Source organism: Molossus molossus, unplaced genomic scaffold (assembly GCF_014108415.1).
Source record: "Molossus molossus isolate mMolMol1 unplaced genomic scaffold, mMolMol1.p scaffold_m16_p_4, whole genome shotgun sequence".
In the NCBI taxonomy this organism is placed as follows: Eukaryota; Metazoa; Chordata; class Mammalia; order Chiroptera; family Molossidae; genus Molossus; species Molossus molossus.
The window spans coordinates 34,452,713-34,468,526 of record NW_023425377.1 but is presented as its reverse complement, the minus strand read 5'-3'; the positions used below and the strand labels follow the sequence as shown (position 1 = coordinate 34,468,526).

At 52.4% G+C, this 15,814-nt stretch overlaps 1 protein-coding gene across 2 annotated transcripts in view; it reads right to left on the bottom strand.

The window, feature by feature from the left end:
- Positions 1–2,185: 2,185 nt before the first annotated feature.
- The window catches only part of SIL1 (SIL1 nucleotide exchange factor), a 270,334-nt gene continuing 256,705 nt past the window's right edge, over positions 2,186–15,814 (bottom strand). Inside the window, exons 8-10 of one of the 2 annotated variants that reach the window (XM_036241063.1) lie at positions 6,920–7,016; positions 6,287–6,451; positions 2,186–2,985 (exon numbers count right to left, since the gene is read on the bottom strand). In XM_036241063.1, the coding sequence (XP_036096956.1) occupies positions 2,629–2,985; positions 6,287–6,451; positions 6,920–7,016 (619 nt within the window). In that variant the 3' untranslated portion in view covers positions 2,186–2,628. The remainder of the gene's footprint in view (positions 2,986–6,286; positions 6,452–6,919; positions 7,017–15,814) is intronic. The other variant, XM_036241064.1, reaches the window with a different exon arrangement.

Genomic DNA, 15,814 nt, shown 5'->3' with positions numbered 1-15,814 from the left:
AAGAAGTCACATCAGCTCAAGTAGTGGCTACGACTCCCCCATTACCATTTCCTAACTTCAAACCCAGGCCACTTTCCTTGGCCACGGTTCCCAAGATGGCACTCAAGGGGAGGCAGAGAAGGGCTCCTTCTGGACCTGCAAACAACAATCAATGAACTGGTGGAACCAGAGCCCCCACCCAAGCAGCTTGAGCTGCGCCCTGGGTCACCGCTGTCTGTCTCCTAGGTGGGCCTGCTACAGGCCCAGGATGAGGCAGTCAGAGGCCCAGCATGAACCCAGATGAGGCCAATGAGAACGTGGCAGACCAAACTCACCAGCCCTGATCCCTGTCTACAGAGTGAGGAGGAGGTCGCAGCAACCTGGCACTGATCTGGCTTCCCTCACCACAGACTCCAGATACTTTGTCCTCTGCCCCATGGACTGCCCCCACCTAAGAGTCTGTGGCCCAGAGTCCCCTTTCTGTAGCATCCCAGGGTAGAAGAGGTCTTCAATTAGGTCTCCTTCCAAGGGGACCCCTTCCCATACCCCACATCAGGCCTTGATGGTTACAGAGGCCTCAAGGGCTGGGGATACCCAGCCCCAGCCTGACAGTACCCTGGGAACTCACAAGGTCTCCCTCCACAGCTGCCCACGCTCCTGCAGCCCTTGCTCAGGGTGCACCTGTTCCCGCAGCCTCAGTGCCCACCTCCGCCAGGATGAGGCTCAGATCAGACTTGGCCCCAAACCCAAGCTCTCCCCATCTCCCCGTGTCTCATCTTCCCCCTTTCCCAAATCCACCTGCAGTCTGCCCCTACCCCCACTTTTTATCCTCATCCGAGGACATTTTTGCATTTATCTTCAAACAGAGCAGGAAGGAGACAGGGAGGGAGAGACAGACAGAAACATCGATGTGAGAGAGCCACATCGACCGGTCGCCACCTGCACAACCCCAACCGGGGTGGGGGACAAACCACAACTGAGGTATGTGCCCTTAGTGGGAACCAAACCCGGGACTCTCTGGTCCGTGGGCTGATGCTCTAACCACTGAGCCAAACCAGCCAGGGCTGCCCTCCCCATCTTTAAAGTGACTCTTGACTTTGGCCTTAGCCAGGCCCCAGCATCCCCTCCTGAAGCTTGCCCTGCTCTGCGTCTCTCCCGGCCCTCCCATATTCCTGTCAAATTAAACACTATTCCCTTCTGAGTCGCACAATCAAGCTTTCCACTGCACCATCAGCCCAGCACAGCCCAGCTCTGCCACTCACAAACTGTGTGACCTTCGGCAGATCATTTAGCCTCTCTGAGCCATGATTTTCTCATCTATAAAGTGTACTTGGAGAGCTGTTGAGAGATTCTAAAGGCAGTAAGGCAGTACCCAACGCTTGATAGACTTCAGGTCTGACCCTCACTCTGCTGGAACCCTGAGGCTTCCTACGCTGGTCAAACAGCTCCTACTTCCCCCTGCCCACCTGGGAGGGCTCTGTGCAGGCAAGAGCTCTCTCCCAAGCCCCTGTGTGCTGTGGCCGGAGGTGAGTAGGAGAAGGTCCGAGGCTGATCAAAGGGACTGCAGGGAAGTCAGCCACTTGGTCTCCCCTCAGTGCAGTGAAGCTGAGATCTCCATGTGCAAGGCCAGGGTGGGGATTTCCACACGCAGGCCAGGAGGGGCTGCCTGAGCAGCAGGAGTGAGCCTCTGGTGCATTGGGAAAGGCTGACAAGCAAACGCACCAGAATCCAAAAAAGGAAGGCCCAGAGCCAGGTTGCCATGGCAACCTGCAGCAGGCTCCCAGCCTCTCTGGGGTGGGGGCCAGGACTTGTCAGACTCGGCTGCCCCCACCTCCAAGGCCTCCCTCCTTGGGCTCTGCCCAGCTCATATGGACACGGGAGAGGGGCAAGGGCAGAGAGAGGCAGGCCTGGGCTCCCACACCCCTTTAGTGAGATCGCTCCTCTCCCAGGGTGAGGCCTATACCCAAGGGCCTCCAGAGTACAGCACCACCCCCAGCATCCTTCCATCACCCAGGCCCCAGCACCAACCACTTCAGCCCAGCCTCGGCTGACACAGCTTCCCTTTATGTGGTGACACCCTCGGGCTTGGTAAAGGTAGAGGGAACAGGGAGATAATCCCCAGACCTCCCCTCATAGCAGGGTAGGGGAAGGGAAAACCTAGGTCCCAGGCACTGAGGTAGTCCTTTATGCCCATTTTCTCTCATTTAATGGCACAACCCTTTGAGAGATGAGGAAACAGACTCAGGGAATTTCAGTGGCTTCCCAAGGTCACAGAGCTACTGGGTAAAAGCTAGGTCCCAGCCAGGGTTTTCCACCTCCTGAGCCCAGATCCTTCCCAACGAGGCCTGTTACTACATGCCCCAGGCTGACCATGCAGCATGTCCCTGGGCACCCTTAGGGGCCTATCACATACTGACCCACTTAACTACCATAGGGTTGTGCCCGGTCTGCACACACACACAGTAGACAGACAGATAATGGCCTTCATGCCTCCATTTAATGGCCAATCCGGCACCACCCAAGATGATGCCCAAACCCCAGTAGGGAAGTCCTCCATCCCGCCTGCTGTCCCCTGAAGATCCCACCCAAGCTGGTGCCTCTGAGCCTTACTAGCAGTGTTCCAGTCCAGTCCCAGTGTTCGGAACAGCCTCATCTCAGCTCCTTCAGCAAGCTGTTGATAGAGCCCAACAGTTCCCAGAAGTAGCCCTCATCCTCGCCATCTTGGAGCTCCTGGGCGGCTAGCAGCTGGTATTCAGCCTGCAGACTGGCCAGCATCCTGCTGAGCTGGGAGTCCTGATGGTAGTGGTCCCAGCAGGTGACCAGGAGGGCACCCAGGGTCTGCAGCACCTTTTCACGGGCATCATGTTCGGGCAGTGCCAGCAGGTGGGCCGTGATCTCACACCAGCCTTGTTCCCGCAGGCTTGGCAGGAGGTGCACCTGGCGATACTGTTGCAGCTTCTCTGGGAATGTCTCCTGGGTCAGCTTGGCCTCCTCCTCGGCAAACATCTGACATCCGCAAGGCCAGGTGCCAGGGGTGGGGAGGAGAGAACACACAGAGAGCAGTCAGCTCTGCCCTTCAGATATGAAAGCACATGGCTGACCTGTGGGTTTGAGTCCTCTTCCTTCATCCCCCTGGGCCTCAAAGGCCCTTCATGGCCCAGGAAAAGGCCAGCAGGATTCATGACTTCACATAGACTCTTCAGTCACCATCCAACACTCATCAAAACAACTGTGCAGTGTGCAAGATGCTGGAGAAATGAAGATGGAGATGTGGCCCCTGCCCTCAAGGAACTCAGGGTCTAGCAGGATAAACTTAGTGTGGAGGCAGACAGTCTAGGTTAAAACTCCTGCTCCACCACTGATAGCTGAATGATCTTGGGCTGGCAGTTAGCCTCAGTAAGACCTAATGTCGTCATCTCTTAATGGACATGATATATCCTCTGAGGACTGTTGGGAGGACTCAAAGCAACAGGGAACATGCAGCCAGTGGCCAGCACACAGAGCACATCCAATAATGTGAGCTTCAAAACCAATTCCTGCTGCACCATCCACCCCTCCAGTGTTAGCTAGAGCAGCAGCGTGGTCGTCATCACCACCACTACAGACCCACACCCGCAGGAGTCAGGGACAGGGAGAGGAGCAGGGCACTTCCCCGAATCTTGAGGGGTTAGAGGAGTTGTCCAAGTGGACAACAACAGAGTGAAGGGTCCACACATAGGAGGGTCAAAACCATAGGCCTGGGCCCACATCATTTTGAAGAATGGTAGGTTATGGTGGTTGGTGGGACACAGAACACAGCCCTGGGCTTCCCTCCAAGGGGAAGACCAAGGAGGTCTTTATGCTGAGGGTCTGGAGAGTTGAGGAAAGTTTGTGCAGGAAGTCATATGCTTGGCTTGTGTCTGTAAAGTGCAGAAACCCAGCCCCATCACCAGAATATGTTGGAACCAATCCTGCCAGACTACCAGAGGCAGGAAAGGAAACACCTAAATCTGACAAGTTAGCAGCTTATTTCAAATGTCAGAGGAAGGCTATGCAGAAGTGGAGGGTGGGCAGGGGTGAAGATGTCCCACAGAAGCTGTACTAAATGTACCTGCAAGAAGAAAGGAGGAGTCTCTGCCCTAACTCCACGGGAGAACAAGGCACGCAGGGGACAGAGAAGGCCAGAGGGAAGCCCAGGAAAAGATGAGGGGCCACAGTAGACCACTTGATGGCCTTGGGGCCCATTGGGCTGGTGGAGGAAGCTGGGGAGGGGCAGGGGTCAGCATCCTGGGACAGAAAAGGCAGAAAGGGATATGGAAGTCCTGCCCTACCCTACCCCGGAGTCCTGCCAATTCCACCTGCAAAATACATCCCGACCTCCCAGCCCTCTGCTCCAGGCACCTGCTCCTCGTGGCATTTCTAGTCCACTGCCTCCCACTCCCAGCCTGCCTCCTGCAGCTCTCTGATGGCCGACAGTGGTGCCCAGCCCAGAACTTTCAACACAGCATTTCTGATAACCACGACGTCCCTTCCCCAGGACTTCGAAGCCCTGCAGGATCGGCCCCTGCCTGCACTTGGCCTCCTCCCTACGCATGTCCTCACACTGACCTATCACACTGCCTCTCCCCAGGGATTCTGTAGATACACCCACGTTGAGGTGCACTCTCACCCAACCAGACTCCCCACTTAACAGAACTCACCCCTCAGATCTCAGCACCTTCCCTTAGTCCCCAGAAGAGGTTGAGGCGCCAATCATAAGCGACCACAGCTTACATGCCCTGGGTGACTCTTTGAAAGCACCAAGAGGGCAGGGACCTTGGACCGGGCACAGCATCAGACAGGGCAGACACCCAGTCAACACATGTGGAAGGAACCGCAGGCGGTCACCCTATGGCCCTTCAGCTCCATGAGGCACGTGGGCTGCTGACCACAAGCTGCAAGAGCAACCAGCAGGGGAGGGTCCACACTTTCCTTGGGAACCCTGCAGTTCCGCTGCTACCTCCCCACATGTGACCTGCACCCCCAGTGACAACCTGACACACCTCTACCTTCAGGCGGCTCACGACCACCCCAGTTTGGCCAGTTCTTCACTCCTGAGGAACCACAGAAAAGAAGCGTGCCTGCCTAAAGCTCTCTGGCTGCAGGAGGGTGGCTGTCTCTGTACTGTTTGCTGAGAGACACCAGGCCTTCCTTGACCTTCACAGCACCCCAAGGACTCAAAAGCAGGCTCCCAGGCCAGCTGACTCAGGGAAGCCTTGGCGAGACTGCCCCGTGGTCACTCTCTAGGGATGAGCCAATGTGAGTGCCTGCCACACCAGGGCTGGGGGCAGTGAGGAGACACCCAAAACAACAGGATGGAGATCAGTTTCTCCAGCCAATGTACACGTCCTTCTCCAGGCTTGTTGGCCCACTCCCAGGGTGTCAGCTGTGCTTGGGCCTTATTAACTGGATGTGAACACCACATGGCTGCCTGCTGTTCTGAGAAACAGGGTTTCTGCAGCTTAAAGGAGGCGGGGGTGGTGGGAGAGAGAAAGAGAGAGAGGCTGAGAGACACGACAGGCCAAAAGGGATAGAGAGGCAGAGAGTGAGAGAGGACGAACACACACAAAACAAACGGTGACAAAAGAGAAGCAACGATGGGCAACCCTGACCCTCAGCACTGCAGGAGGAGGGCAGGGAGGAGGGTTGGGCCCCTCAGCCCCCAATACTCAGCAGCGGTTCCAGCAGCTGCCCAGCCCTGCTCCACCAATCTGCACAGACTGGCATTCTAAGGAGAATGACAGGCAGCTGAAAAGGCCCGGCCAATGCTCTCTCTGCAGCAGCTCAGCTAAGAATCCAGGCCTGGCTGGTTTTACTTTCTCCTTAATTAAGACACTTTTTAGTCTCACAAAGACCAAAGAGGGCCTGGCACCAAGTCTCCTCCAGGTGGCAAGCACCTGGGGTCCCCAGGGCCTTTCAGGGCAGCCATTCTGAGCCCCTGTCCAGAGCCAAAGCTCTCAGAATAGGCAACTCAAGGTTTCTAGAATCTTAAGATTCAGCATCATTCCAGACCTTGGCTCCTCCTGGCTGCTGTGATGGCTCCTAGACACAGCTGCTCCGCCTCGCCTGCTCCTCCCCACCCCACCCTACACTTCAGCCAAATAGCCTTTCGTTACACGAGGGGCTCGTGCAGACTATTTCTGGCCTTTGAGTCCACTGCTCCCTGGGCTTGGACACTTTGCTCAGAGACGGCACGTTTGCTCCAGAGCACTTACTAATAAGCAGGCAGGGATGGATGGAAGAGACATGTGCGGGGCCAGGAGCAAATGAGGGTAGGCCAGGCACTCACCTTCTCAGTAACCAGGTCGTAGAGCAGAGTGACCACGCGCACAGCCAGCACCTCTGTGCCTTTCTCCTGCACCAAGCTCCTCAAGACCTGCAGGCCCCCCAGCTTCAGGAACTGCTGCTGGGCATAGGGGAAGTGCCGCAGGAGGGAGCACAGTGCAAACAGGACCTGGGGAGGCACAGATCCAGGCGGGTCAGGGAACAGAGAGAGCTGCCCTGCCCCCCCAAGGCCCAGAAGAGGCAGCTGAAAGTGTAGCAACTACCCTAGCCTACTCCCTAGCCTGCTTCCCATTCTCCTGGCTCTACCCACCACTCTCAGGTACAGCTACACCCCAAAACCCAGGTCAGGAAAAGCCAGACACCTTCAACATCAATCAGTGGACAAATGGAGGCCCAGTGCAGGCAGCCAGGGTGTGGGACCCAAAACCACACCGACAGAGAGAGCTATACTCAGGCCTCCGGATGCCTTGGTGTGCTGCTGTGCTGCTTTAGTGAGTGAGACTGCTCCCACTATGCCACTCAGTGGGTGGCCCCTCAGGCCCCCAAAGTGACATGCACAACCTGGGTAGGAACCCAAGCCTTTCGGGCTCCACAGGTGTGCTGGGGGCTGGGCAGGAGGACAGAAACAGAGACTCACCTTCTTCTTTGCAGCAAGAGGCTGCTCCGTAGCCAGGATGACTAGCAGCTTCTGCAGGGCCCCCCCCTCAATGGCCTCCACCTGGACCTTTGGGTTGCTGGAGGTGGGGAGAAAACAGGAAAGCGTGACTTTGCACCTACTCACCAACTTGGGGCAACACCACTGTGCCCAGCCCAGGGATCTGGGTGGTTAGGGAGTTGACACCACACCAGCTATCCCTGGGGAGAAACAAGGTGCACAGGGTGATGGCGGGGGTTGAGGGGGTTCCCCACTCTGAACAAGCTAGAACTTAGATGGGAATTAGTGTGGATCCACCTGGACACAATGGCCTATGGCACAGATGACAGGACCCACTCCCCAGCAGCCAGTGGGCTGGGGTGATCCGAGAAGGGAAATCACATCTACCACTTTAAGATCCTTCTGATGCTCACGGTGCTACTTCCGTGTAATCCCCTGTGGAAAGCCTTCCTCCACAGTCCCCAAGCCAGTGCTGGGTGCTCCTCCTTCCGTGACCCCAAGCACATCAGACATGGGGACAATTACAAATGGGTCCTAGGGATAGGGACCCATTCTTTTTCTCTCCTCTCCTGGGTAGAGCACACACACAGCATGTAGTCAACACTTATGGGAGGGAGGCAAAAATAAAGCACGAGACCCAGGGAGCCTCTGAACCCTGTGTAGGTCCTAAAACAGAACCAGTGCCTCCCCACCCAACCCTCCACTCTGAGAGCAGCCGCTGCGATGTTCTCCATCCCTGTATTCTCAGGGTTAGCACAGAGCCTGCCATGTCATAGGACCCTTAACAATGGAGTGGATGAATGAATGAACACGAGTACACCCATGACTGTGCCGACCAACGAACAGGCAGCGCTGAAACACTCAAAACCAAGAGCTGCCTCTGGAATTCTCCCCTTTCTAGGCTAGAGAAAGTAATGAGATGCAAACAAACATTTCAGGCTCAGCCCGCCTGGATGAAAGGACACTGGGCCCGGAAGGCTGCCAGGTGGGCACATGGCTGGGAACACCAGCAGGATACCCTTCTGCAGGACCCTTGCTTTCTCAGATCAAATTAGTGATCAATTAAGGAGCAAGTGCCAAACACAGGGAGGGACCTATGTCGTTAGGCCCTTGAGGAAGGTCAAGGCTCCCTCACCAGCCACTTCTGAGGCTGCAGAGAAAAAAGACAGCATGCACATAAAAAGCCTGAGGCCAGCAGCAAGGTTGAGGGGTGGAGGTGGAGGGCAAGGTTAGACAGCCCACAAAGGTACCAAGTCTCCACCAGGCTCTGGCTGCCTTACCTTAGCATGGCCACTAGCTACCTGGGGACCCCAAAAGCACCTGTTCCTCCTAACCCCCAAACTTGGCAGGGGGTCCTCAGGGCATACTGGAGAATGAGGAAGGATGTAGACAAATTAGAGGGAGTCAGCTCCTGGTCCAAAACCCAGAGAAAAATGGAGGCAGGTAAGAAGAACGTGTGCACATTGCTGCTTAGACAGGCCCTGGCACACAGCAGGCACCCATAAGTCTGGATGGCATGGTGATGGAGCCCTAGTAAGTCCTTCACGGCCCACCCTTCTATTCCTACCAGGCACCAGCTTCAAGGTTCAAAGCAGACTCAGGACTCTGAGCCCATTTTCCTGCTGTGAAATAGGAGGTGCCTCCATCCCTCTGCGTCCCTCTGAGCCAGAAAGGGCGTGCGGGGTGGGTGCCAGCCTGATCCGCTGTAACTCCACTGGTACCTGAGGAGCAGCCTAGAGATGGGCCAGGGTCTCTGGGGAAAGGAGGCTGACAGCTCCTCCAGACAAGCAGTAGGCACCGACGCATGAGGGACTGGGGCTGAACCTCTCCCTGCCCCTGCTCCCCTAACTTGACCAAGGCAGCTGCTTCATCAAAGCATGAGCTAATTAGGGCTGTCTCTACCTTCATGTTCCTGAGGAATGCACCTCAAGAGGCAGGGTCTAGAAAAACAACGACCACACGAATGTCAAATGCTGCCTCCCAAGGAAGGGGTTCTGCGAGGCCCGACATCGAATGCCTCAGGGAACTCCACCGATGAGCCCCATCCTTATGGGATCTCAGAGTGACAGAGACAAGGCCCTCCAAAGATAGCATGAAGCTTTGCCCTTGTCTACAGATATACTGAGAATAAGATCCAGAGACAAGACAATCCCCCAGCCAGCCCGAGGAGACGAGCAGAGCTCAGGAACAGAGCAGGCACCCAAGGAAACCTGGCCGGCCTGAGCACACTGGGCTCAGCCTGGGCAAATCCTCGAGCAGCAGCCCTGTCACCAGCAAAAGGCAGCATTGGGAGAGCGGAGAGAATGTGCAGACTTGGACTCTGCCTGCCCAGATCTCACCAGGCAGAAGGGGAGAGAAGACTCAAACCTCTAGAAGGAACCAAAGCACAAACAAGAAACAAACTATTAGGGGCAAAGGGGCTGGGCATGTACTGTGTAGACAAATCCTTGGAATCCTCTAGAAAAAAATAAGCTGATTGGGAGTAAAGAAAAGATGGCAAAAGCCAGTAAGAGATATGGCTTCCCTGGTACTTCCATGGGAGACCCATGTAGGTTAGAGAGGGCTCCACGCAGGCCGGGTCCTTGGGCCCCTCAGCCTGCTTTCTGCCACTCAACACTGAGCAAGCCAGGACTCACACAAAGGGGAGGCCCAGCACCAGGTGCTATTACAGGTTTCAGAGTGAACGAGTAAATGAATGGTTGTGGACATTAGGCCAGACAGGTGGCTCTGAACCTAAGGTTTATGGGGGCTCTAGAAAAGCCAGGAGGGCTGCAGGGAGAGGTGAGGCCGCAGGAAGCCAGAGTAGAGGTGAGGAAGACAACCTGTGGAGGGGAGAAAGGGCAGGTGCTCAGGGGACAGCATGATCATACATGCAGAGGTAAGGAGACCGTTCAGTGGAAGGCTGCCCTGGAGAGTCAAAAAATGGGGCTGAGAGGTGCAGCTCACCTGATACCAAGAGGCCAGGAGGTCTGTTGGCTGGGAACAAGCAGCAGCGACGCAGGACCCAGACACTGCCCAGCAAATGGAACCTGCTCCTGTTCTACTTCTTCAGCTCACACCCAGGGCAAAACAGAAAGTTGAAAACAAGTGCCTCCAGGGCACAAAGACACCAGAGAGAGTCCAGGAGCAGGACTTGTCTCAGGACAGTGATGCTGGGGACATTCTGAACCAGGCACAGCTCACCACTCTCAGGTTAGGTTGGCTCTGGTTATATGGTGTGCCTGTATCTGCCCAGCATCCCTTCTTCCCCGCCTCCTGGCACTGACACACTTTCCTTCCTTCCTTTGAGACAATGCTGCTTCTCCCACTCCTTATGGTCCTGCTGGGGTAGGTCTCAACTCCCCAGACTACAGGGGAGGGCCTATGGCCCAGTGCTGGCCCATCATAGCCCCCCATCACCATGGCCTCCATGGGCCACCCAGGACTAGGCGATCAGAGCCCTTCAGTCTTCTACCCTGGAGTCAGGACAGAGAAAACTCTCTTCTCCACAAGGTAGGTGGCTGTAAGCCAACAGCACCTACAGCCATGCCAGCAGCAGCCAGTCCCACCCCAACCCAATGGGGAAAGCCCCTTTAGAGTATGAGAGAATAGAGCTTGATATACATGAGAAGGAAACCAGAGAGAAAAAGAGACATGCCTTTAGTTACCTGTTGAAATCACTTTCATAAGGCAGCAGTTCCAAAGGCCTGGGTAAGTAAAGCAGGACCGTGGGCCAAATGTGGGCCTGTGGACTTGTGGCCCAGTGGCCCTGGCAGCCATAGGCCCATGATCTGCTGGCCTTTTCTTCTAACCAGCTTTAATGAGGGCCACCACATAAATCTGGGCCCGGCCCCAGGCTTCAGTGGCTCGGTGAACACTTTAGGGGTTTCACAAAATGCCCTCTGAAAACAGCTTTTTGGAGCTGCCCAGTCAAGAAGCTGAGGAAACAGCCAAGGGAGGTTGGGAAAGACAAGGCTGCATTTGTGACAGCACTCCGTTGATCCAGGCGGGGACAGCAGAGCCAGTTGTTTCTTGAGCAATGTGGCCCAGAGAGTTAGAGCCTCTCTCTCCCCAGGCAGCTCTGCCTTGGGCTCTCAATGCTCATTGCTGTGTGCTTTTAGGGAGGAAATACCCAAAATAGCTCAGTGAGGTGCAAGGGCCAGGGCCTGGAGAACCCTTGGTAAAAATCCTGTGAACAATGGCTGATGACTTTGGTTAAGTCCCTTCACTTCAGTGTCTTCCCCTGTGAGGCAGAGCTAAAACTACCCTGTGTTAAAGAGAGAATAGCTAATTATGCCAAAATGCTAACCAATGCTTTGTGACTAACAGATTATTATTACAGTGGGTTTGCTACCCAAAGAGGCCAGACCATTACTTGAGAATGCAGCCTGATTCAGCCTAGATGTCTTGGGCAAATATAGCTGGCCTCATACCCCTCCCAGCCTACAGAATCTGGACCAGAGCTATACCCCTGGCCTGGGGTGAGGGTTGGGGTGGGGGGGTCTTGCTGCTGGAAGATGGGTGTCCTGACAGTTGGGGACTGGAGAGAGTTAAAAGGGCAGGGACCTGGCAAGCCTCTTAGTGACATCAGTGATGCTAGTGTGCTCAAAGTCAACAGAAGGATATTAAGGATGTAGCTCGTCTCCGACGAGATAAATGAGAATAAACCTTGTTCAGGGCTAAGCAGGCTGGACTGAATAAATACCATTAGCACTTGGATTACTGGGATGTTCGCAATCAGTAGGCAAGTCAGCTGCCTGTGTGCAGAGGGACAGCAGCAGCTGCTACTCTATAAATCTTGGGGGGGGGGGATTGCAGAAATGGAAGTGATTGCATTTGCAGAAACCAAACTGTTTGGGTCAGGGTGACCAATGTGGGCAATGTGCCAAGGGTCAAAAGTCATATTTTAGCTAATCAAAGCTAAGCAAGTATTGGTGGAGTGGGGGTGGAGGAGTGGATCTCAGGGTATGCAGCCAAGTCTGGCCAGGGGGCCCATGGATGCCCACTTCAGATACAGGAGCTACTCTTCTCCATACCTGGCTCTCAGCTTCATAATTTTCAGGCCCAATGCAAAGTCGAAATGTGGGGCCCTTCTTAAAAAACTAAATGGAATTTCAAGATAGTAAGGGCAGAGCATTAAACCAAGCTGGGTCCTTTTCACTGTGGGGTCCTATGCAGCGGTCCAGGTCGCATGGCCACAAAGCACGTGCTGCTGGCATCAGGGATGTGTGCACAGAAACAGAAAACACACAAAAATCATGCTGGGGTGAATCGGAACAAGGGCTGGAAAAAAAGGAGAAAAACTGGAAAAGGCAGAGCTCTGGGGTGGGAAATAAGGATTAGGTCGATGGGTTAGATGGGGGCTGAGGAAACACTGAGGTGGAAACCTCGAAGCAGAGCACGTGTCATCCAGAGTCCCAGTCCAAGCTGTGGACACTGAGGGCACACTGCGGTATGTATTCTCTCATGAGTCCTCAATATTTCTGAGTAGAACAATGTTATTCCTTTTCAATCTCTTAACAGAGGAAAAAACTGCCACTGTTCTGAAACGCCCCCAGAGAAGATGCTGTGCAGTGGGGAAAGGGGGGCACATCTCAGGGGATATGTGGTCAGGCTTAAAGTCATTTGCAATCCTGCCTGATGGAGTTGTACATGCTCATCTTCTTGTCTAGAGAGATTCCTTTTCTGGTGGCCTCACTTTGTGCCCTAGTTTGTGGCCTGGATCATCTGTGAAACACCAGGACTTACAGGATGTGTAATCCTGAAATAGGTAGGTTTATTAAGGATCTATACTAGCCTGACATCTAGGGATTAATGGAATTAAGCAATTAATCAATCAAGATATGGACAATTACCAACTTGAATGAAAACAGAATAGCCCCCCCCCCCCAATAAATGCCACACACAACTCTTCCACATGAAGGTGAAACCCCAGGGAAACAAAATATCCAGCCTGTGTAATGAGCCTTATACCACTTAAGTGTGGAGGGAGCCACACTGGGCCCCTCAGAAGTTCCATCTGATGCTGGGGAAGGGCAGGCGTGTCACTGGACCCATTCATGAACAGCTCCCAATCAGAAGCCAGTCATGTAAGCAAATGTGGACACCCACAATCCAGCACGATAGCCTTCACAAGAGTATCTCTAGGCTCTCCTTACACACACACACACAATGATAATCTGCCCACCTCTGGGAGAGATAAGGGGGCCTCAGAGGGGAGGGAACCAAAGAATCTTCCCGACAGACATCTGGCAGCTCTCAAACATAGCTCTGCATCACAAACACCTGGAGCACATTTTTTCCTTAAATTATTTCAGACACAGCACTTAAGAAATTACAGAAAATTACACAGGAAAAGTAACTTACAGAAAAGCTGTAAAATAGTAAAAGAATTCCCATCAGGAGTCACCACTTATTAACATTTTACCACATTTGCTTTTTTTCTCTCTATATATATATATTCACACCTATTTTTTTCCTTTTCTGAAACATTTGGAGAGTAAGGTGCACATATATGACCCTTTACTCCTAAATGTATCAAGTGTGTATTTCCCAAGAACATAACCACAGTACAATGATCAAAATCAGAAAATTAACACTAATACATGATCTATAGCTATTCAGATTTTTCCAACTTAAAGACATTTTTTTTCCTTTATTGATTTGAGAGAGTGAGGAAGTGAGAGGGAGAGAGAGATAGAAACATGGATGAGAAAGAACATTGACTGGCCATCTCCTGCATGCCCCCGACTGGGGATCAGGCCCACAACCTGGGCATGTGCCCTGACCGGGAATCAAACCAATGACCTCTTGGTGCATGGGTCGATGCTCAGCCACTGAGCCACACCAGCCAGACCTAACTTCTTAGAATATCCTTTTTAGAAAAATAATTTTGATCCAAAGTCCAGTCCAGGGTTACATGATAAATGTCCTCTAAGTCTCCTTGATAGTTCTTTCCTTAGCCCTTGTCTTTCATGGTATAGATAGTTTTGAAGAGACCAGGCCAACTGTAAACTGTCCCTCAGTCTGGATTTGTCTGATTTTTTCATAATTAGATTAAGGCTATGCACGTTGGCAGGAACACCACAAAAGCAATATTACATCCTTCTCAGTGCATCCTATCAAGAGGCGCGTGATATCAGTTAGGCCCACACTGGTGGTGTTCACTTCAATTACTTGGTCATTGTGGTACCTGCCAGATTTCGCCTATACTAATTGTCTCTTTGAAATTAATAAATACTTTGTAGGAAGACACTTTGAGATATGAAGACAGACTATTTGTCATCAAACTTTCACCCACTAGTTCTGGCATTTGCCAATAATTCTTGCTTAAAATAATTATTACTGTGGTGCTTGTCACATGATATTCAAACGTCATTATTTCTTCTATCTGTATCTGCTGGCACTCTACTTCAAAGAAGCAGTTTTCCTTCTTCCTCATTCATTCATTCATTCATTCATTCATATCAGTATAGACTCATGGATTCTTATTTACTCTACGGGTTATAATCCATTTCTATTATTATTTATTTTGATGCTCAAACTACCCCTGATTTAATCACTAGAGCCTTTCTGTGCTGGCTTCTGTGTCTGTCTGACACATTTCCTTCCTTCTTTGAGCACTTCCTTACTACTTTCTGGCACAAGATGTTCTTATACAATATATTGTATTTTTCCTGCACCTGCCATGAAATCAGCCCTTTCTCCAAGGAGCATGTGGAAAACTTTCTAAAAATTCTGATTCTAAACCTTACCCTACACATACCGAATCACAATCTCAGAAGATGGGGCTCAAAAACCTGATTTTTTTGCCAGGCTGGTGTTGTTCAGTTGGTTGAGTGTTGTCCCATGCACCAGAAGGTCCCCAGTTCAATTCCAGTCAGGGCACATACCCGGGTTGTGGGCTCAATTCCCAGCTGATAGATGCCAATCAGTGTTTCTCTCTCATCGATGTTTCTCTTTCCCTCTCCCTTCCTCTCTCTCTAAAATCAATAAAAACATATTAAAACAAGAAACTTGATTTTTTTGTAAATGCTCCACATGATTCTTATCAGTAGGCCTGGTACTGATTTGAGGACCAGCATTAGGGGTAACTAGACCCAATACCAACCTTTTATTTGGTATAGCATCTTTGATAACTGGCTGCCTTGTACTTCAAAATGAGAGTGGTAGGGACCAGCCATTAGTCAAGGTAGCCTTAATGCTCGTTTTATTCATTTAGTTTTTTAAATCCTTACCCAAGGACATTTTTTTTACATTTATCTTCAGACAGAGCAGGAGGGAGGGGTGGGGGAGAGAGAGAGAGAGAAACATCGTTGTGAGAGAGACGCATGGACTGGTTGCCACCCGCACGACCCCAACCGGGGCTGGGGGCAAACTGCAACCACAGTACGTGCCCTTAGGTGGAATCAAACCCGGGACCCTTTGGTCCACGGGCCAACGCTCTAACTGCTGAGCCAAATGGGCCAGGGTTTAATGCTTGTTTCAAACTCTTCCAGCTGCTAGAGAAATGTTTTCTGATGTCTAGCTGAAATGTGGTTTCATGAAACTTATAGCAATTGCTCCCAAGTCTACCCTCTCAAAGTAGAGGGGACTGCCTGATTCTGCTCAGCCAGGTCAGCCATTTGAAGCTTAGAAGCAGCCAACTGTCCAGAGAAAGCTTCCCTTTCACAATCTGGCATCATGGGATCCTGCAGTCATTTTCTGTATGACTCTGGAAATCCTTTGCCTTCTTGATAATGCTTTATGGAACACTGCTCCATGTACCGTGATTGCCCCTCAGGGCTACAACCTGGCCAACCTCTCCTGAGTTCAGTGGGCCCAGGCACCTCTGCCCCAGGGCCACTCTACTCCTAATGCCTCAGGCCACATCTAGGTTTTTGGCAGTAGTGTCACAGA